Source organism: Salmo salar, chromosome 23, assembly GCF_965601325.2.
Source record: "Salmo salar chromosome 23, fSalSal1, whole genome shotgun sequence".
Classification (NCBI taxonomy): Eukaryota; Metazoa; Chordata; class Actinopteri; order Salmoniformes; family Salmonidae; genus Salmo; species Salmo salar.
In genome coordinates, this window is record NC_138313.1 from 29,404,446 (window position 1) to 29,426,623 (window position 22,178).

At 42.1% G+C, this 22,178-nt stretch overlaps 2 protein-coding genes across 4 annotated transcripts; both read right to left on the reverse strand.

Annotated features, from left to right (window-relative positions):
• Positions 1-761: 761 nt before the first annotated feature.
• LOC106584346 (uncharacterized) lies at positions 762-5,899 on the reverse strand. Of its 3 annotated transcripts, none has more exons than XM_014169554.3 (11): positions 5,670-5,898; positions 5,279-5,512; positions 4,774-5,094; positions 4,478-4,612; positions 4,326-4,369; positions 4,077-4,161; positions 3,791-4,005; positions 3,399-3,663; positions 2,719-2,864; positions 1,773-2,007; positions 762-1,580 (listed from the first exon to the last, which is right to left on the reverse strand). In XM_014169554.3, exons 1-10 carry the CDS (start codon positions 5,874-5,876, stop codon positions 1,785-1,787), a joined length of 1,875 nt encoding a protein of 624 aa, XP_014025029.3. In that variant the 5' UTR covers positions 5,877-5,898; the 3' UTR covers positions 762-1,580; positions 1,773-1,784. The 3 variants fall into 3 exon arrangements, with proteins under 3 accessions (XP_014025029.3, XP_014025030.3, XP_014025031.3); XM_014169555.3 differs by having other exon boundaries at positions 762-1,607; XM_014169556.3 differs by lacking the exons at positions 762-1,580; positions 1,773-2,007 and adding an exon at positions 2,263-2,636 and having other exon boundaries at positions 5,670-5,899.
• Positions 5,900-6,887: 988 nt separating this feature from the next.
• LOC106584347 (leucine-rich repeat-containing protein 24) lies at positions 6,888-22,104 on the reverse strand. Its single transcript, XM_014169557.3, has 11 exons — positions 21,325-22,104; positions 20,561-21,028; positions 20,203-20,334; positions 19,842-20,063; positions 19,592-19,723; positions 19,296-19,384; positions 17,300-19,005; positions 13,472-13,664; positions 12,802-13,080; positions 12,417-12,585; positions 6,888-12,212 (listed from the first exon to the last, which is right to left on the reverse strand). Exons 8-11 carry the CDS (start codon positions 13,622-13,624, stop codon positions 11,080-11,082), a joined length of 1,734 nt encoding a protein of 577 aa, XP_014025032.1. The 5' UTR covers positions 13,625-13,664; positions 17,300-19,005; positions 19,296-19,384; positions 19,592-19,723; positions 19,842-20,063; positions 20,203-20,334; positions 20,561-21,028; positions 21,325-22,104; the 3' UTR covers positions 6,888-11,079.
• Between the last annotated feature and the right edge of the window lie 74 nt (positions 22,105-22,178).

Genomic DNA, 22,178 nt, shown 5'->3' on the forward strand with positions numbered 1-22,178 from the left:
TGCTATGAGACACGAAATTGATCTCAGCTGCATCCTGTTTCCATTTATCATCCTTGAGATGTTTCTCGAACTTGATTAGAGCCCACCTGTGGTAAATTCAATTGACGACATGATTTGGAAAGGCACACACCTGTCTATACAAGGTCCCAAAGTTGACAGTGCATGTCAGAGCAAAAACCAAGCCATGAGGTCAAAGGAAGCTCTGAGACAGGATTATGTCAAGGCACAGATCTGGGGAAGGGTATCAAAACATTTCTGCAGCGTTGAAGGTCCCCAAGAACACCGTGTCCTCCATCATTATTAAATGGAAGAAGTTTGGAACCACCAAGACTCCACCAAGCTGGCCACCCGGCCAAACTGAGCAATTGGGGAAGAAGGGCTGTATTCGCTGCCAAAGGTGCTTCATCAAAGTACTGAGTAAAGGGTCTGAAAACTTATGTAAATTATATATTTTATTAGCAAACATTTCTTAACCAGTTTTTGCTTTGTCATCATTGGGTATTGTGTGTAGATAGTTTTCCCCCTCAATTTAATCTATTTTAGAATAAGGCTGTAACAAAATGGGAAAAAGTCAAGGTCTGAATACTTTCTGAAGGAACTGTACATAAAAGTAGTAACACCATGAAGGTATCTTTTGGACAGTAAAATATCTAGGCTTTCTACCAGCAGTGTATAAAGATGGCATTTAAGATATAATTATGATTTAATCCTCTAATTTGTGAGTAGCTGCCCTTAAATCAATTAAATATTGCTAATTTCAGTTTAATTCATGTTATCAAAAATATTTTATTAAGTCACATTTTGTAGACCAACATGATCTCTACAATGCATAATTACATCTCAATTTTGTCATAATCAAAATTAGCAATGTATTGTTATTCTATTTTCAAATGATTCCCAAATACTATTTGTTGATGACTTAATATGCACTGTCTTGGTCTTAATTCATTTTGACAAAAATGACTGAGTTTAGCATATCTAAAATATTAATACATAGAATATTAAGTAAATAAACTTCCAGATTAAAAGGAAATGTGCTAGACCCTGTTACATTGACACATTCAGTTGAATGTCCTTCATATTAACTGCATATCAGAAATAATATTCAGCCCTTATCTTGCAATCTCCTTCAGTACGTACTGTACCCATAGCTGAGAATCTCAATAGTAATTTAGAAAATGACAATTTGCAGAACAAATAAAACACCTAGACTGGTAAACCATGCATTATTGATTACCTAATCTATCAAACATTTTCAAGCTTCGATTTCTCCCACATTGTTTTTTGTTGGATTGATCATTGGCTCAAAGCTGAACTGTCAGCATAAATGTTTCCAAATACTAAAGATTCTTGCAGTGCTCTTGTCAGCATGTCCTTCAACCCACCAGGACTGGCCATACCTCAGGGAAGGTAGAGCTCCAAAGTACAAGTAGAGGCATGTGGTAAACAGACACTGAACATTCCCTGGTCTTGGTCGTAGAATCTGATGCAGAGATTTCTTAGGAATCCCAAAGGAGGTATCTGATCCGCCCCTGTGATGAAGGCCAGTAGATTTCCAAAGGACAAGGCAGTCTGGTGTTCTGAGAATCGATGCAAGAACAGAAAATCTGAGAATATATTAAACGTACATTTTAATGTACATACTTGTATTGCTATGCTCAGGAATTAGTGGAAAACGTTTATGGTGATCTAGATCTATGTATGAACCTTGACCGAAAATGAATTAATTCTAGAAATATTCAATACAACGCAACAGAAAATACCCAGCCTACCGTTGACCATGATCAGAAATCTCTCCCAGGAGGTGACTGTGGTCTCCTCAGGCCTATGGTTGATTCCAGAGGACTCCACGACACCTCAAACAGACTTCTGAACTGTTGCAGGGTGAGAGGGTGTTCTGTCCTGGTCATGACAGGCATGAAGGCTGCAGAGTGGGCCTTGATGATATCCCACAGGCCACCACAGCTGTTCAGACCTTCTGTGAACTGGGAGATCATGCTTGACACCCTGCAAAAAAAAGCAAGCAGTGATATTAACCAAACGTATAGTTTCATTCCATATGATCGTAAGAGCAGAGGAAAAGCAAGATGACCAAATGTTGAATAGGTGTTCAAAAAATATACCGATGTAGGATCTTAATTTGACCTATACTGGCACAGCAGAATGATCCTGCATCAACAGGATTTTAACGTTTAGTCCATAATGTTGCTTGATGGGTGGTTAAGCCATCTGTAATGAGTACGCTGCGAGTTGGGAAGCAAGTTCAGGGAGTACATCATTTAATAAACAAAACAAGAAACACGAACAATGCAGACAGGAAACTGAAACAATAACGCCTGGGGAAGGAACCTAAGGGAGTGACATATATAGGGAAGGTAATCAGGGAAGTGATGGAGTCCAGGTGAGTGATGACGAGCAGGTGCGCGTAACGATGGTGACAGGTGTGCGCCATAACAACCAGCCTGGTAACCTAGAGGGCGCACACGTGACAGGACCCCTCCCCGACGCGGGGCTCCAGCCGCAGGACGCTGACCAAAATGACGATCCCGGGGATCAGGAGCAGACCGGTCACCTCTGTTGAGGCACGGGAAACCTGTCAGTCAGGCTGAGACGCGAGAGCATGGCGACCTAAAGCCCTGGAGAGAGCAGTGCAAGATAATTCTCAGCAACAAAATAGTGATCAAATTAAGATCCTATGACCAATAAATAATATCCTACCTGTGATAAATGTAGTGCCTTAAAACCCAGGTATAGATGTAGGGCATGTCTTTGATTTCGGCACTGTAGATATCAGGAATTCCACAACCTGCAATCCATTCACACAGGTTTGGAGTCAAACTCTGGATGCTAGTGCAATTCTTGACCTATAAAAAAGAATCAATCACAAACCCAGAATCAAATCAAATCAAATGTTATTTGTCACATGCACCGAATACAACAGGTGTAGACCTTACAATGAAATGCTTACTTACAAGCCCTTAACCAACAATGCAGTTTTATACCCCCAAAAAAGTAAGAGATAAGAATAACAGATAATTAAAGAGCAGCAGTTAATAACAAAAGCGGGGCTATATACAGGGGGTACCGATACAGAGTCAATGTGGGGTGTCGAGGTAATTGAGGTAATATGTACATGTAGGTAGAGTTATTAATGTGTCTATAAATAGATAATAACAAATAGTAGCAGCAGCGTAGAAGGGGGGTGGGGGGGGGGGGGGCAATGCAAATAGTCTGGGTAGCCATTTGATTAGCTGTTCAGGAGTCTTATGGCTTGGGGGTAGAAGCTGTTTAGAAGCCTCTTGGACCTAGACTTGGCGCTCCAGTACCGCTAGGAACAGGGATTGAGTACACCAAAACAAAGAAAAGGTTGGTAGTGATTTGATTGTCTTGTGTTGTACCTGTTGCAGTTTCATCTGTACATCCACATCAGAGATGTCCATCCAGTTGAAGTCTTCCAGGGGAGGGCTTTGGCCACACATGAGCTGGTAGAGGGACTGGTGTAGGCAGCATGGTCCAGGACCGCCATGCAGCAGAGACCAGGCCACCATGACTCCAGCAGCGTAGTACCTCCTCTCCTCCAGGGCAGCCTGGTCGTAGGCAAACAGCAGATGCCCCGGGCGACCCTCCAGGATACCGCTCTCCTGCAACTCTAACATGATGAGTCTAGAAAAAAAGGAATCAATTGCATTAGGGCATGTCAAAGTGAAAAACAAAATAATTTCCTGTTATGAAGGGGGCAACCAAATATATTGTATAGTGTAAATGAAAAGGGAGAGCAGTAAGAACTCACCTGAAAAACTCTCTCATAGGGCCGTCATAGTCATCAACATCCTCTCCTAGGAAGTGGAAGAGAGGAGTTGTCTTGATGGAGAATGACTTCTTCCTCATCACCTTGAGTGCACTTCTGAAGATGTCTCTCCGCCTCACATACATGTGTGTTTGGATGTCAGGCATTGAGTTTTGTTCTCTGTATGTTTGGAGGATGGTGACCAGGTCCGAAATTACCTAAAACATAAAAACTATCTTGTAAAGATACAGAATTCTACATGTTTTACCAAATGTTATACCAAGCTTACCTCCTCATCAGTGGTGACAGGCAGTGGAGACTCTACACTTCTCTCCTCCTCCTCATCCTCATTGTCATCCATCAAGAAATCATGACTAAATTAAAAACATTTGAGGGCATTAGTGCATTGGTTAAGTCAACAGAAAAGTGTTTTGTTATGAGTTCGCTTGAGATCATATATACACAATGCCATGTTGAGTCATGAAAATTAAATTGCACTGACATTGATAAAGATCCAGTTTGAATGTCATTTACATACCTGTTAATTACTGGTGCGCTGTTTGTTGGCCACTCATATTCTATCTATGGAATAACAACAACAAAGACTTCATAAATGTTCCAATGATTACACAGCAAATACATTTAATAAAAGATAAATCACATTCATTATTTTCATTATTATCCATTTACCTCAAAGCTCATGAAATCATAGTGACTGAGAATATAAAGGGGGCCATGTCCTGCTATCCGCAACACCTGTTCCCCACTCCAGGAGAACTGTGGCGGGGTGTCTGGAACAAACAGCACATGAGAGCCCTGCAGACACTGAAAAATACAGTTTACATATTAAATCAGAATGCAGGTAGGGACACAGAGACAAAGGTACTTAATGTACATATGCACCATTGCGTAGTTGCGTCCCGCAATCAGTAGTGGTGCTGTATCAGAGTTAGTATGCCAAGTGTTTGATCCTCCACTGTAATCACCTGAAGGTATGTGAAGGTGAATCTTTGTTCAGGTCCACTTAAGAAGCGGCACCTGAACAGAGAGGCAAGGCGGCTCTCCATTTCATGATGGAGCCAGGAGTTGTCTATGGTTATCCTAGCGATGAGGCCCATGGCAGCGAGCTCGTCCCTCTCCTGGCCTCTGGGGACACTGTGCCTGTCCTCCTGAGCCAGGTAGTGGCCTTGTGGCAGGCAGATCACATCTTTAACCACCAAACAAGTCTTCCCTGGTGTGATTCTTCGCCATTTCAGTTTGCTTGGTCGGATCGGTTCTGGTGAAACTGGGACAACTGGTTCTGGTGTCTGAATAAAAGGAATGAAATGTATCATATTCTAGATTTCTAATTTCTAAATTGAGTGTGTGATTCACAAATCATCCAAGATATAAACATTGAAAATAATTGTATTTAAAATGTAACATTCCTTGGATTTATTTGCAGGCATGCAAATTAAAGGTCATAAACGACACAATGATTGGGGTCCTTACCCTGGACATGACAGAGGGGTCATCTGGAGTGATCTCCACCACATCACTTTCAGTCAAGCCTGAGGGCGGAAACATCTCCATTTCGATCTCAATGCTCTCAAAGGTGTTGTTTGTAATCCTTGGTATATATTCTTTCTCAATCTTTGCAGGTGTAACAGTCTCCCTCTGCTGTTTAGGTGGTTCTATATAATCTTCCTCCAACGGTGGTACTAGGGGGTGTTCAGGTTGTTGTCTCTATAGGAGAGAGATAGATGCAGAGTAAGTATAATCTGAAATGTAACTGAACCTAACCATGGTCAGACTCAGTAGTATGTTGATCAATAACACTAAATCATAGAGGATCAGAGGTTGATTTGACCTGTTCAACTGCCTCAATGGCTGCGTTACCTACCGTTGTCTCCTGTCGGCATTGCGGAATTACTGCTGTTGGCACAGCAAACATGCCTATAAAGGAAAACAGGTCCATCTCTATGTCCTCTGTCAAAATCATGACTGTAGCAGATCCTCTCTCCTTCTGAATTGCTTGTCCAAAATGTCCACCTACTTTATGCCTCTCCAGCTCTGAGTGGTTGTTCCTGGGAAGGGTGGATGTTTGCATGAAAAGAGACAAAAGACAAGAATTGCACAACCCATCACCTTCTAAATTGAATCCATTCTCATTGATCTTGTGAGTGGAATTTCTTAAACCTTTCAAATGACCTTTGTGCTCTGGTCTGATTGATCAATGTTTACATTTTATCCTATTATATAGCTTGTTCAGCTTCAGACATGTCTGAAAGCAAGGAAATGGGATAATTTTGACTCAACATGTCCAGTTCAAATTTTGCCTAAATCTATTAACATAATTATGTTCAATCTAAACAATCTAATTTAGAGCACCCTTAGGCCTATAAATGCCTACCTATCTTAAATTATGTGTATATATTCTATTAAATTCTGTGAGAGGACTCCTCTCCTTAAGAATCAGCATGACTATTAATCAGACAATAATTACTCAAATTCATTAAGGATTTATGATGATCACTCAAGGCAGTCCACACCCCCAAGACAGCCAAAAGGCCCCATTATAATGCACAATTCAGATATACAACAATTTGGAGACCACGAGGTTAGTGTTCCAAGAGATTCCTGTGTATGCCTTGCGAAAGACGCTAGGCATATCGTAATATTGACAAAATCCTGATCAATAGAAGTCGATAGGTACAGTATATCCGAGTGCACGTCTCCTCTCTTCTCGCTGCTGGCGCGCTTTGCGTTTGCTCTATAAATAGAACCTAATTAAATACATGCCCCTTCATGAAATCCAAATATCTCCGTAGCCTATTCGTCTTTTGTCCCACGCACACCGGTGCGTTTACCGGACCATGCTGACTTCCAATTATGTTGTCATGAATTGTGGTCTGAAACTGACTGTTATGTGCCCATTCAACATGGGGCAGATCAATCAAACACGCACTGCAAAATAAACACTTCACTTGGGCCTACTCTTGCGTTGAAATCAAAATCAGTTTACATGCAATAAATGAATAATTGTCCTAATTTCATGGCAGGCTTTGGGCCTCCATTATTTCCTTACATTGTGGGATTGGGTTAATTGAGAATTTTAGGCTACATGGAGCATTGTATTTTAGACATGTTTGGACAAATGGGCAAGTAGACAAAAGGAGTACAATATAGTTCCATCTGAAACATCAACAGAGACCATTTTCCTAACTGTATTTATTTGGAAAATGAATAAAACACAATAAATATAAACCAGAAATATATATACATTTTTTAAATAAATGCATTAAAAACATCTGAAATTAGGAGCTTGAAATTCAGTTTTACAAGGGGAGGGGGGGGACAATCCAGTGTTTTAATAACAGATTGCACGGTTTTTCTCACTCTTCCCGCCTCAAACACACCAATGTCCAGTGTTATGATATACTGATGATTTGTCGCCACAGATGGTTTGTTAACGTCTCTATCGTTGTTGAAAGATGGCGTTGGCCAACAGCGCTATCTACTGGTCGCGTCTTGGACAACAGTTGTTGACAACTAGGATTGTAGCTAAGCATAACCCTAACCCTTTTCCTAAAATGAACCTCATTCTCCTAACCTATTACGTTAATTCACCTAACCTACTGCGTTAGTTCTCTAACCTGCCACGTTAATTCACCTAACCTGCCACGTTAATGATCCCAACCTGATATGTAAACAAACCATCTGAGGCGACAAATCATCAGTATCACCACACCAGTATGCGATGGGCTACCACTCTTTCCCTGTACAGCGGCTGGGGGAAGATTGAGCTGTTGTGCACTGCAATTCCTCTTTCAAACAAATACTTTTCAACATCTGAATGACAATGACACAGTTTGAATGAATGGTAATATTTTTGTGGATTTGGCCGTTTTTGGTGGAATTTCAGTAAATAGTCCCAACTGAGTGCCATACAGCAATGTACTGCAAAAATGTATGCACTATATGTGCAGCTTACAGCACATGCCATAATCTACTGTAGTCTTGTGCTGCCTGGACCACTGACATTTTACCAGACTATTTTGAAACAAGTTTAATTATGCTGAGGTATACTGGAAATACAATTTGCTAAAAGCTATTGAACACTTTATTTAAAAAAAAATCTACATTGAATCACATTAGGCCTTGTTTTGTCAACTAAAAAACATGTTGAAGTACAAGCGACAAAAACACTTTCATCATAAAGCTGAGCCCTACAGTAATTTCATGGATTTAAAAAAGTATTAATTTAAAGTTATAAGAGATGAATGATTTCTGATAATGCCCTCAAACGTAATACTTCTCCTCATCTTCAGTTCATGCATGTTGACATTTTGTTTTATATATATTTTGTCACCAATATACAGTGGCTTGTGAAAGTATTCACCCCCCTTGGCATTTTTCCTATTTTGTTGCCTTACAACCTCTAATTAAAATAGATTTTTGGAGGGTTTGTATCATTTGATTTACACAACATGCCTACCACTTTGAAGATGCAAAATATTATTTATTGTGAACCAAACAAGAAATAAGACAAAAAAAACAGAAAACTTGAGCATGCATAACTATTCACCCCCCCCAAAGTCAATACTTTGTAGAGCCACCTTTTGCAGCAATTACAGCGCAAGTCTCTTGGGGTATGTCTCTATAAGCTCGGCACATCTGGCCACTGGGATTTTTATAACTGACAATTAACCTGTCAGTCTATGTCGTTGTTTTTGTTTGAATTGTTTACGTGTTCGCTATGCGGGGGACATGGTAAGACAAGCGGAACTACATGGCTAAGAACTGTTGTAACGGAGATTTATATCGTAGCAAGACACTTTTGGAGTGAAGGCAATCCTACGCTATGTTAGCTAGGTTTTTCATGTCTTCGGGTGTAGTTCGTAACAGTTGAAACGTGTATGTTATGATGGTAACGTTATAATAATTAAGGATGAAGCGTGAATTCATGCCAGGAATAAGAAGTGTGAAGTTTTGGATTTCCTCCCTTCTCTAATAAACAGCCAATGAGGTATTTTTCCTTTATTCATGTGTTTAACCTGATACTGTTATATCTCTGGCTAAACTGTTTTTATGTATGTAAGCACTTCAGAGTCATATCAAGCTAATAAATTACTCATAAGACAAGAAAGTTGTAAGAGTGATTAACTATATTTTCATTTACTTTATAGTTCTCACAGAGGTGATCATTCTGACTAAAACTACAGAATAAAACCGGCAGTTAAAATCAAGGAACAGTTGTGCTCGTGGTTACTGGAGGGAGCTACAATTTTTGCCCATTCTTCAATGCAAAACTGCACCAGCTCCTTCATGTTGGATGGGTTCCGCTGGTGTACAGCAATCTTTAAGTCATACCACAGATTCTCAATTGGATTGAGGTCTGGGCTTTGACTAGGCCATTCCAAGACATTTAAATGTTTCCCCTTAAACCACTCAAATGTTGCTTTAGCAGTATGCTTAGGGTCATTGTCCTGCTGGAAGGTGAACCTCCATCCCAGTCTCAAATCTCTGGAAGACTGAAACAGGTTTCCCTCAAGAATGTCCCTGTATTTAGCGCCATCCATCATTCCTTAAATTCTGACCAGTTTCAAAGTCTCTGCCGATGAAAAACATCCCCACAGCATGATGCTGCCACCACAATGCTTCACTTGGGGATGGTGTTCTCAGGGTGATGAGAGGTGTTGGGTTTGCGCCAGACATTACATTTTCCTTGATGGCCAAAAAGCTAAATTTGACCAGTGTACCTTCTTCCATATGTTTGGCGAACACCAAACGTGTTTACTTATTTTTTTTCTTTAAGCAATGGCTTTTTTCTGGCCACTCTTCTGTAAAGCCCAGCTCTGTGGAGTGTACGGCTTAAAGTGGTCATATGGACAGATACTCCGATCTCTGCTCTGGAGCTTTGCAGCTCCTTCAGGGTTATCTTTGGTCTCTTTGTTGCCTCTCTGAATAATGCCCTCCTTGCCTGGTCATTGAGTTTTGGTGGGCGGCCCTCTCTTGGCAGGTTTGTTGTCGTGCCATATTCTTTCCAATTTTTAAAAATAATGGATTTAATGGTGCTCCGTTGGATGTTCAAAGATCCAGATAATTTTGTATAACCCAACCCTGATGATTACTTCTCCACAACTTTGTCCCTGACCTGTTTGTAGAGCTCCTTGGTCTTCATGGTTCTGCTTGCTTGGTGGTGCCCCTTGCTTAGTGGTGTTGCAGACTCTGGGGCCTTCCAGAACAGGTGTGTGTATATATACTGAGATCATGTGATAGGTCATGTGACACTTAGATTGCACACAGGTGGACTTTATTTAACTAATTATGTGACTTCTGAAGGTAATTGGTTGCACCAGGTCATATTTAGGGGCTTCATAGCAAAGGGGGTGAATACATATGCACGCACCACTTTTCCGTTTTAACATTTTTGTAATTTGTTGAAACAAGTAATTTTTTCATTTCACTTCACCAATTTGGACTATTTTGTATATGTCCATTACATGAAATCCAAATAAAAAAATCCATTTAAATTACAGGTTGTAATGCAACAAAACAGGAAAAAATGCCAAGGGGGATGAATACTTTTGCAAGGCACTGTAATTAAATGAACAGGACCTGAAGGAGAGAGAGCTTGTTTGACTGTATACCGTTGTTTGACTGATGACATCTTTGGAAGGAATATTATGCTGTAGACCATTGTCTTACGTCAGCGCGACGGCCGTCTGCACTGACGTGTGTTGCGTTAGAATGACGCCATCTGACCGAAGACAATGGCTGTAGACTAGAAAATGGAGGATCTGGGTAGATCAGTTTGTCACAAAGAAGTATTTTATGATAGACTTACGATACACATTACTCATTAAATTCTCAACCTCTCAGCGTTCAGCCAAGGGAGCCTGTTTAGGCGCCTAACACAGTTTAGTTGATGTAAAACAGTAGAATCATAATAAGGTTATTTCCACTACATGTGACTCACTCCACTAATGGTTTCTCCATAATATGGTAACTATAGTTTCAAGTTGGAGTTAATCAACATGAGACAAGACAAATTTTTTCAGCTCACAGTAAGGTACAGTACAGTGGGGGTTTTGGTTGACGACGGCACCTCTCCTGGTATGTCTTTATATCTCACTGCTGCTCAAGCTTGTCACTCTGGAACCAGAGCAATCAGGATTTATGATTAATCTGAACTCTCATTGTCACATCTGATCTGCAGTCTAGAGGTTTGGTCACCAGAGGGACATCCATCTGAAAAGTGACATTAAGCACTCTGGGCTAGCTCACAGTGAACGTCCTCCTGGGGGCCTTCAGCAGTGGATCTCATATGCAAATTGTGAGTCGAGGAACAACCCTGTGTGATTCAGAAACAAGCCCTCTGACTCGGCTGTCACCGTCTCTGCCTCCACGCCCTCCCCTGCCATCCTTCTCATTGTCCGTATATCGGGCTCCATCTGGGGCTTTGTGGGAGACAGTGCCTCCTGCTGTTGGTACCCCAGGGTGGTGGTATCAGCTGTGGTGGAAGGTGGGATGATGGGTTTAGCGCGGTTAAGAACATACATCTCATGCCCGCGCTCATCGCGGTACTCCTCCAGCTGGGCAAAGGTTGTTGGTCCATCTGAGTAATCATTGACATACAGGATGCTTTCCTCTTTGTCATCTGTGTCCTTCTGCCGATGGCGGTGTCGGCTGTAGATCATGGCCACCAGGAGAAGGGCAGTGAGAGCCAGTAGGGAGATCCCTATGGCGATGGCAGTCTGTGTAGCAGCTCCCAGCGTGCTGAAGGCCATGCTGCCAAGGGCGTACAGGGGCTCTCGCCTCACGTCTGACGATGTTGGCCGATTGGCGCGCAGACGAGGCCAGGATGGGGCGTAGGAGGCGGGGGACCAACCGGAAGAGAACGAGGAGTTGATTGCTAGCTGAAAGGTCACACGGGCCACCCCTCCAGCATTCCAGGCCTCGCACTCATACACCCCGGCGTGAGACACCGTCACGTTGCTGAGGAAAAGCATTCCACTGCCCGTGTCTGGATCGAAGCGCTCCCCATCCTCCTTCTGGAGTCTCACCCGCCCTGGGTGTGCTACATCCTCAGCCCCCACGCTCCCTACACTGCCCAGATCCTGCACCAGCCCCCGCGGGGATAGTTGCACCTTGCCCTGGGACGCCTTCCTCCAGGTGACCTGTGGCCGGGGGTAACCAGAGGCATGGCAGGAGACACGTAGGCTCTCACCCAGGCGCACGGCCAGGCGGCGTGGTTCCAGCTGCACCAAAGGGGGGATACACACCAGGCTGTTGAGAGGCACCTCCACCAAGCTGAGGTGGGAAAGGCGGGGCGGCTCGGAACACACCAAGCGTCTCTCGGCCGAGCTCAGCAGGCGCTGGCCCTCCTCATCGATCCAGCTGCGCAGCCAGTGCAGGGCACAGTCGCAACGCCACGGATTGTCTTCAGTAGGAAATGATCATGTGATGGGTGGGTGTGGCCAAGTCAACAAAAGAGGATGAAAAAGGATGTGACAGGACAATGACACAATTAAGACAAAGTTAGGAGGTAATTCTAGCTTAAGAACAATGGCAGTATATTTACTGTATGCTTCTTTTATGGTTCCACAGCCCAACCCCATGTCCTCTCTCTTGGTGCTCCCCTTACCTGTGACACGCAGCACCTGCAGGCTGACGAGGGGCCGCAGGGTGGCAGGGCCAATGGTGTGCAGGTTATTCCGGCTGAGGTCAAGGAGGGCAAGAGAGGACAGACCAACTAGAGCCTGGTCTCCCAGCATCTCAATGTTATTTTGCTGCAGGTGAAGCTCTTGAAGACGCTACGGAAGCAGGGATTGTAATCATTATTAGTAATGAATAGTGATATAATGTAGAGGAAGTCATTGACGTTGATGCGTTGATTGTTGTGTTGAGGTTGAAGTCTAGACAACTATCTGGACAAACATGGTCTGTTTACAAGGGAGGAAGGGAACAGTAAAGAAAAGCATTGATTTAGCAAAACATTAACTTGAGTGACTGATAATATAGGGACTGACCAGTAGGCCTCTGAAGGTATAGTCCTGTAGGCGAGTGATGTCATTTCCTGCCAGGTAGAGGATACGGAGGTGCTCCAAGCCCCTGAACATGTCTCCTGTGATCAGGTGGATGTGGTTCCCGTTGAGGGCTAGCTCCAGAAGATTACCCTGGCTCTGGAAGGCCCCAGGCTCCAGTGCTGCAATACTGTTGTTCTGCAGATACAGGCAGTGCAGAAGGCCCAGCTGGGAGAGGTCAGATAGATTGATCTGACCGATAGCATTGTCCTGGAGGAAGATGGTCTAAATGGAATAGATGAGCAGAAGTACAAAGATCAGGGAGAGCACAACACCATCTTTATTTAACCTTTATTTAATTAGGCAAGTCAGTTAAGAACAAATTCTTATTTAAAATGACAGCCTAGGAACAGTGGGTTAACTGCCTTGTTCAGGGGAAGAACGGCAGATTTTTACGTTGTCAGCTCAGGGATTCGATCTAGCAACCTTTCAGTTACTGGCCCAACGATCTAACCACTAGGCTACCTGCCGCCCTGTAAACTCTGTAAACTCTCTAAGAAGATAAGTGTATGGATAATTCAAGACTGGCTATATTGTGTGGGGCGTGGTGGCCTATGTGTGTGTGGGTCTAGGAAACAGATGTATGTGGTAGACATATTGAGTCATCATGGCTAACCTGTGTGGAGGGTGGGACATGTGAGGGGATGTCCCGGAGGCCCATAGAGCCACACTCTACAGTCAAGCTGTAGCAGCGACATCCCACTGGGCAGCCAATGGATAGGAGAGTGTGGACAGATAAGATCAGGAAAGCCAGAAAGGAGAAGGCCATCGCACAAATAGGACAGAGATCCTAGAGAGAGACCGGCAGACTGAGAAGAGAGAGATGGAGGGTTAGAGAGGGAAGAGGAAACTGGTTAAATATATAATTTTGTCTACAATATCTGCTGTGTTGAACTCAAAATGATCTGCCTGAGCCCATAAATAAAATGCAAGTATCAGTACTAATGTTGCATGCTGCCAGCCTGGCTGTGAGGTTACAATACAGTATCACAAGAGCAGAGGCATCCTTCCCATATGGGGCCCAAGGGCACGTGTCCCATAAGATATTTTAGCTACGCATGATGGACAGGACTTGCATGAGGTACATTATATATACAAAAGTATGTGGACACCCCTTCAAACTAGATTTGGCTATTTCAGCGAGACTCATTGCTGACAGATGTATAAAATCGAGCACACAGCCACGCAATCTCCATAGACAAACACTGGCAGTAGAATGGCCTTACTGAAGAGCTCAGTGACTTTCAACGTGGCACCGTCATAGGATGCCACCTTTCCAACAGGTCAGTTCATCAAACTTCTGCCCTGCTAGAGCTGCCTCGGTCAACTGTAAGTGCTGTTATTGTGAAGTTGAAACATCTAGGAGCAACAACGGCTCCACAGCGAAGTGGTTGGCCACACAAGCTCACAGAACACGACCGCCGAGTGCTGAAGCGTGTAATAATCGTCTGTCCTCGGTTGCAACACCCACTACCGAGTTCCAAACTGCCTCTGGAAGCAATGTCAGCACAAGAACTGTTTGTCGGGAGCTTCATGAAATGGGTTTCCATGACCGAGCAGCCGCACACAAGCCTAAGGTCACCATGCACAATGCCAAGCGTCATCTGGAGTGGTGTAAAGCTCGCCGCCATTGGACTCTGGAGCATTGGAAACATGTTTTCTGGCGTGAGGGATCACGCTTCATCATCTGGCAGTCCAACGGATGAATCTGGGTTTGGCGGATGCCAGGAGAACGCTCCCTGCCCGAATGCATAGTGCCAACTGTAAAGTTTGGTGGAGGAGGAATAATGGTCTGGGACTGTTTTTCAGGGATGGGGCTAGGCTCCTTAGTTCCAATGAAGGGAAATCTTAATGCTACAGCATACAATGACATTCTAGACGATTCTGTGCTTCCAACTTTGTGGAAACAGTTTGGGGAAGGCCCTTTCCTGTTTCAGCATGACAATGCCCCCGTGCACAATACGAGGTCCATACAGAAATGGTTTGTTGAGATCAACCCCATCGAACACCTTTAAGATGAATTGGAACGCAGACTTCGAGCCAGGCCTAATTGTCCAACATCAGTATCCAACCTCCCTAATGCTCCTGTGGCTAAATGGAAGCAAGTCCCGGCAGAAATGTTCCAACATCTAGTGGAAAGCCTTCCCAGAAGAGTGGAGGCTGTTACAGCAGCAAAGGGGGGACCAACTTCATATTAATGCCAATGATATTGGAATGAGATGTTTGACGAGCAGGTGTCTGTCCACATACTTTTGGTCATGTAGTGTATGTTTGTAAATTAATTTGATCAAGTTCTTCAGCCTATTGATTCCTTCTTGATAAATAAATAAAACAAAAATGTTTTGTGGGTTCTCTGTAATACTAGCCACCTAGCAGCAATTTTATGAAGTTGGCTTTAGCTAGCCAGATTGGTTCCCAATCTTCCAACCTCATAACTAGCTACCAAGTCATTTCAGGCTATCAATCGTTAGAGTACTTGTCTATCTTAGCTGGCATGCCTGCTGTCAAGGTTGCTAAACTTCTGAAAAGCAAGCAATAACTAAATGTACTGAATAACAGGGGCACAACCTTAATTATGATCATTATTATTTTTTATCCAGTCAGATAAACACTCCAAGCAGCCTACCCGACCACTCGGAGGCGTCCGCATGGTCCTAAAGCACACAGTTGCCTAGTTTTGTATCACATTCCAATAATAAAACTGGAGGGGACAACAATGCAATTTCAGAATGTCCCAAAGTTGCACCCCTGCTGAATAAGACTCACATTCCTTTCAATCTTTTACCCAGATTTTTGCAGAGATGCATATTTACACTGAACAAAAATATAAATGCAACAAAGTGATGGTCCCATGTTTCATGAGTGGAAATAAAAAATCACAGAAATATTCAATACGAACAAAAAGCTTTTTTTATCCTAAATGTTGTGCACTAATTTGTTTACATCCCTGTTAGTGAGCATTTCTCCTTTGCCAAGATAATCCATCCACCTGACAGATGTGGCATATCAAGAAGATGATTAAACAGCATGATTATTACACAGCTGCACCTTGTGATGGGGACAATAAAAGGCCACTTTAAAATGTGCAGTTTTGTCACACAACACAATGCCACAGATGTCTCAAGTTTTGAGGGAGCATGCAATTGGCATGCTGACTGCAAGAATGTCAACCAGAGCTGTTGCCAGAGAATTGAATGTTCATTTCTCTACCATAAGCTGCCTACAACGTTGCTTTATAGATTTTGGCAGTACCGCCAACCAGCCACACAACCACAGACCATGTGTAACCACGCCAGCCCAGGACCTCCACATCCAGCTTCTTTACGTGCGGGATTGTTTGAGAGGGGTGGTGGTGCTGAGGAGTATTTCCGTGTGTAATAAAGTCTTGCTCCTCAGTGGGTGGAGGGCCTATGCCCTCCAAGGCCCACCCATGGCTGCTCCCATGCACAGTCATGTGAAATCCATTGATTAGGGCCTAATTTATTTATTTAAATTGAATAGAATTAGGCATAATGATTATGGCTCTAGATTGCAGGAAAAAGCTGTTTCAGGTGTTTGATAATGCTAAATTCTCTCCGAAAACACCCCCTCCCCTCCAACTGCACGTAGGCCTCTACTTCGTGCCCCCTATAAAATATTTGGTGCATGACGCTCCTGAGGAAGATACTGAAATACTGAGGAGCCTTTATTAGGCAGATTCCACTGCCTTCTCTCCAAACATAGGCTGCTGCAGGCAGCTTTGGAAGTACAAGCTTGTGTTAAGAGATGAGCAGACCATTTCCTTGGAGAAGGTGAGATCAATTCCAGGAAGTGACCAGGCAGTGAGCATACATCTTCCTCTAATAAGCCGGACACCTAGCAAGGGCCTGGAGGCTTTCCTGAAGAGCTGTGATGCAGCTCCAGGGGAATCTGTAAGTGGCATACTGCATGACTCGTAGCATTTATATGTTTTATAACAGTATCTTATTCATGACCAGGCCTCTAAGCTCTGATTCTCCTGACTGTTTTGGTTTGTAGCCTATTGTAACTCGGCAGATAAGTTAGAGAATGAGAATATGCCAAAACGGTATCATAGCAGACATATTTATGAGATGACGCTTATCTAGGCCTAGACAAATAACTATACAGCCACCATTACTTGGATTCTACAACTAATAACGACAGTAATAATAATATTAGTAATACCACAACGCCTGCTGCTAATAAATAATAATTAATAAATAATAATAATACATGTTTTATCATAATTCATTACTGTCATGGTTGCTCTTATTTATATTGTGCAAGCTGATCAGTTAGCCTACAACACACTACCATAATAGATCGATATCTCATACAGCCTACACTGTGATAATAATGCATAAACATTTGGCTACACACTGCCTAGTCCACATTATATCAGCTGTTCTTTAAAGAAAAAGAGGCATCATCGGCGGCCACGTACCAGACAAGGATGGAGAGATGACCTATACAATTACAATCGACCAATTTCGAATGGATCAGCTCGGAAGAGCGCGTTATTTCGATTAGAAGCACACCGACACCTTCCTATAGATTTGGCCATATTCTAACAGGATCTCCTCGGCAAAATACACATCAGACGTTTTGAAAACATTGTCCAAGGCTACTGTCGAGCCTTTATCATTGCACAGCGAGGGCCCCGCATCATAGTAAAATGTCCGATACTTGCAGGCTAAAGTAGATGTCCAACTTCGAAAATATAAGCTTCAAGCCGACAGATTTGTATTCCAAAAAAGAAAAAACAATTTTGATTAATCAGAATATCTAATTTTCCTTTAATTCCATTATATGTTATTCTTGCGCCCGCACGGTGTCATCCAATTCAGTACGTTCCTGGTCTCTAGCCCCTCCCTTCCTCCTCTCTCAAATGCACGATCACATAATAGCGCTACAGTTGAATTGTTAAACACTTGCTTTGTTTACTTCTTGACTTTTGTTTTATCTGATCGATTCCCCGATGTTCCTACCAACTAAATATCTTAGATACCACTTTCTATCTAATTTTCTCTCCATCACACGCGCGACAGACAGCAAGAGTCTCCGTCACACACATTTCCCGTTAGTCCTGTCTTTCATTATGGCAACATTAACGGTCTATGCCTTCATCACTAAAAGCATTATCCACATTATTGCACTATAATCACAACAGTATTATCTCATCTGTTTATGGAGCAGGAAGATTGTAACCATGATGGTTTAGGATAGTAGGTGATGATACATGACTAGATCCTTACATTCCTTCACGAGAGAAATACAATGAGTGTGTAATGTGATCAATGAAATTAACCAATTGAATTGCATTAGGTTTGTGTCAATATAGGCCCACTGGGCAAATGTGACAGACACTGTCAGTGGAGACAAACACAACACAAATATCCCTGGATACAAAGGTAAATTAATAATTGAACTCTGAGTTATTGAATTGTAACATTAACATTCAGACATTGGTGGTGTCCTAGAGTTTCAGGATATTGAGATGAGAAGCCATTTTTTGGCATATTAAAAATGTCCACTACTGTACAGTGGGGAGTGGGGACCCCTGCTGGTAAAACCGAAGATGCTACCCAGATCAAGAAAGGTGGTTTATTCTATACAGGAGAAAGGCAAGGAAGGCATCATGCAATGGAAAACTGGGTTACTATGACCTCTACTGGCAACTTCCTGCTTGTTCAGGGAGGAACATTATTGTATGATTCATTTCATGTTCAATGTTTAGTCCTATAAGTCTGACAATTTATTTGAGAAATTACATTAAAGACACATCTCATCCACAGACAGCCGTGCAAAGCATTTCTCTGTACACAAGCATTTCACTACACCCACAATAACACCTGCTAAATATGTGTATGCGACCAATACAATGAACATATTATTGTTCTCCCACATAGTACCCATCAAACCAGATATACATTAGAAGTATCTATTACAAGTGCTTTATGTTGTAATTTAATCAATTTTGTTTAGTTTCATCACACAGAGAGAAAGAAATATGCAACCTAATTTCATATTTCTGATGTGTTTGAGCAGATTTACAAATTAAGTCTTTCCGGTCTTCTTCAGTTTGATGATTCTGAAGGAGCTGATTTCAGTGTATGTTGCCTTGAGATAGGCCTGCAGCTGTAATGCAGCCTGAGAAGGAGGAGGTAGAGAAGGAAGGTGTTGTTGACAGGGAGATAGACAAAGTGAAAAGTGAGAGATCAATGCAACCTAACTACATATTTCTGCAGGTTCCCAAATCAAGTCTTTCCGGTCTTCTATGACTGATTCTGATCTATGTCACCCTGGAAGACAGCCTAGCAGTTAAGCGCGTTGGTCGCTCTGAAAAGAGCGTCTGCTAAATGACTAAAATGTAATATGTAAGTAGAGCATTTGTTGTTTCTGAGTGTTGAGATAGGTAAAGAGAAAGCAGTAGTACTTACATTCTGAATAGACACTTCAAGAGACGCATCAGTTGAATTGGGTGGAGCAAGAATGGATATCTTTCCACTACCAATCACCTTCTGAATGTCTAAACAATATGACATACTTTGAGTTAATGGCAAAAAAGTATAATAATCTCTCAACCGTCCCTCTTCGATGTTGGTGTCCTGTGACACTGAAACTCAGTTCCAGTTTTTGGTGTTTCCCAAAATAGGTACAGAGCAAAATACTATCAAACATATCATGTACGCTCGAACTGTTAATGATTTAAAAAAGAGGGATCAAGGGTTCTGACCTTTTGTGCAGGTATCGGCATAGTCAGGACAGCAGTCATTTAGAGTCTGACAAACCTCGTCACAGAAGCACCCTCTGAAGCAGTTCACGTTGCTGCCTTTACAGCACAAGGCCGGCCGTGCAGAACAATTTCCTTTAGGATGATTGGAAAAACATAAATTATTGAACAGGAAGGTTGACTGTAAAGCCTTGATAAAATGTATTTTAAAAAAATCACATTTTGATGTGGTAGAGAAGAAAACTAAAGGAACCTGGAAATGAGAACACTGGGAATGATGTGGAAGTGGAATTGGTTGCGTTGGTTGAATTGGTTGCGTTGGTTGAATTGGTTGCGTTGGTTGCGTTGGTTGCGTTGGTTGCGTTGGTTGCATTGGTTGCGTTGGTTGCGTTGGTTGCATTGGTTGCGTTGGTTGCATTGGTTGCGTTGGTTGCATTGGAGACTGGGGACACCGTGGCTGATCCAATCTGCAAACCTTTAAACAAAGACAGTAAATGATGCCACCTCAGACACAAGTAGCATGTTTACAATTTGAAGTTTCTACAATTTCAAGATTTTTAGTGATTAAGGGCCTCCATAAAAACAGAGATGATAAAACAATGGCTCAGCTATACCTGTCACACAAGTAGTCCGGAAGTCTGGGCAGCAATCTTTCAACCTTATACAGGCCACATCACAGAAGCACCCTCTGAAACAGGAACTGTTGAGCCCAAGACAACACAGAGGTGGATTTGAAGAACATCTCCCTAGAATGCAAACATATAAAAACAAGTATGAAAAAATGTTAAAAGGACAGGTGTACTTTACCTTGCTACTGAATGTAAATTCTGTAATCGGTTATCATTTATTCAGAATTTTCAAAAAAGGAACATTTTAAAATGATGGGACAATAATTCAAGTATATGGTAGTTATGTTTACAGCAGGATTTGATTCATAATTTATCTTATTTGATGCATTGCAGAGAAACTTACTTGAAGCCACCAGAGGAACTGGGCTAGTTCCACTAATCCCAGGAAATGGTGTCGACAAATTACCCAAGTGATATTGAGTGGTATTGAATGAAGTGCTTGTAGTGGCCAGAGTTGTCCATGCACTCTGAGAGCTTGTATTGGTAGATGGAGTTGTTACATTTGATGGCAGAGCTGTTGCATTTGGCTGTTGAGGCGTCAAACTTGATGCTTTAGTTGTTGCAATAGATGTAGGGTTGTCTGTGTTTGACACTGGAGATGAGGCACCAATCAGTGAGGGTGTAACATCTGTTGACGAGGGTGTTATACCAACTGATGAAGCTGTTGTATCTGATGGTGAAGTTGTTGAGGATGAAGTGGCTCTTGAGCTTGACAGTGGATAATTTGAGCTCGTTTGTTGGACAGGAGTCCCACTTGACTGTGGGGCTGCTGAGCTCAATGGTGGACCAGTAGTGCTCGAAGGTGGAATTGCTGTTCTCAGAGGACAAACAGCAAGACAAATTGGAGTCATTCATGCAGAAGAGTTGAGAAAGGTTTTGCAAAACAATATATAAATGGACTGGAAAGCCTATTCAATTTATTTGTGTCGTATTTATTATCAACAGTACAGTTTAGGAATGTTTTATTCTCACGTTGATATGGGATAACCAGTGTACAGTACAAGACTAAAATGACAAAAATGTTAACATGACATTTTGTATTGAAGTCCTTGACTGTATATTTTCATGTAAGAAAAGGTTAATCTACAGTATGTGTGCTCCACCTACCTGTAGTAGTCTGTCCATTTACAGTGTGAAGGATAAACAGAAGAGCAATGAGTGCAGTGTAACAACCCATTCTGATAAGTGCAATTTATCCTGTCTGTTTTCTTCTAAACCTTTAAGGTCAATGTCAGTGAAGTCGTTTGGAGCTATCTACTCTCATCTCCTGTTTATCCAGTTTAGGTAGAGCTCCTCCTCCCTGCGTGGTAAGGAAATGGAGGGATGACTGCATTCCTATCATTAATCTTGTCTGACCAGATTATTTAAAATATATATATTTTAGGTGGTAGTTCAGCTTAACATTGCAGATAGGTTGTGGCTTCTATCAATGTAATTCTCTGCATCATTTCCAATCCCACATATATATATTTTTAATAAATATATATTATTTTAAATATATATATGTATATATATACATACTTGTATATATTTTCCTTTATTATTTTCACCTAACCCTTCCACTCCTCCCCTAATTGTAGTAAACTAATGGACAACAACAATTAGGCTTCTACTTCTAGCTTATACATACTATATACATTTTACGGACACAGTATATTTTACATTAGTTATCTTTCTGTTTGTTTTTAGTCCCATCCTTCAGCTATCCTCAACCCCTCCCATCTATCGCTGAACAACATCCAGTTTTGATTTCTATTTGCCATATATTTTTGTGCTGTGCAGTTTCACAAAAGTTCTGAACCTTTCTATTCTCATAATTTCTACAGATTGTAAATAAAATATATATATTTTTTGCTAAGAGTATTATTATATTATTGATTAATTGACTATGACTTTTCAAATCACCCAGCAGTGCTATTTGCAGAGTTAGCTCCAGGTAAATGTTGCAATTCTTCAGCCAT

Coding starts and splice junctions, on each gene's coding strand:
- LOC106584346 (XM_014169554.3), bottom strand. CDS start 5,876: ATGCAAACATCCACCCTTCCCAGGAACAACCACTCAGAGCTGGAGAGG. Junction 5,513..5,669: donor AATGCCGACAGGAGACAACG/GTAGGTAACGCA, acceptor TCTCTCCTATAG/AGACAACAACCTGAACACCC. Junction 4,370..4,477: donor ATGATTTCATGAGCTTTGAG/GTAAATGGATAA, acceptor GTTATTCCATAG/ATAGAATATGAGTGGCCAAC.
- LOC106584347 (XM_014169557.3), bottom strand. CDS start 13,624: ATGGCCTTCTCCTTTCTGGCTTTCCTGATCTTATCTGTCCACACTCTC. Junction 13,081..13,471: donor ATGTCCCACCCTCCACACAG/GTTAGCCATGAT, acceptor TATTCCATTTAG/ACCATCTTCCTCCAGGACAA. Junction 12,586..12,801: donor ATACCTTCAGAGGCCTACTG/GTCAGTCCCTAT, acceptor CTGCTTCCGTAG/CGTCTTCAAGAGCTTCACCT.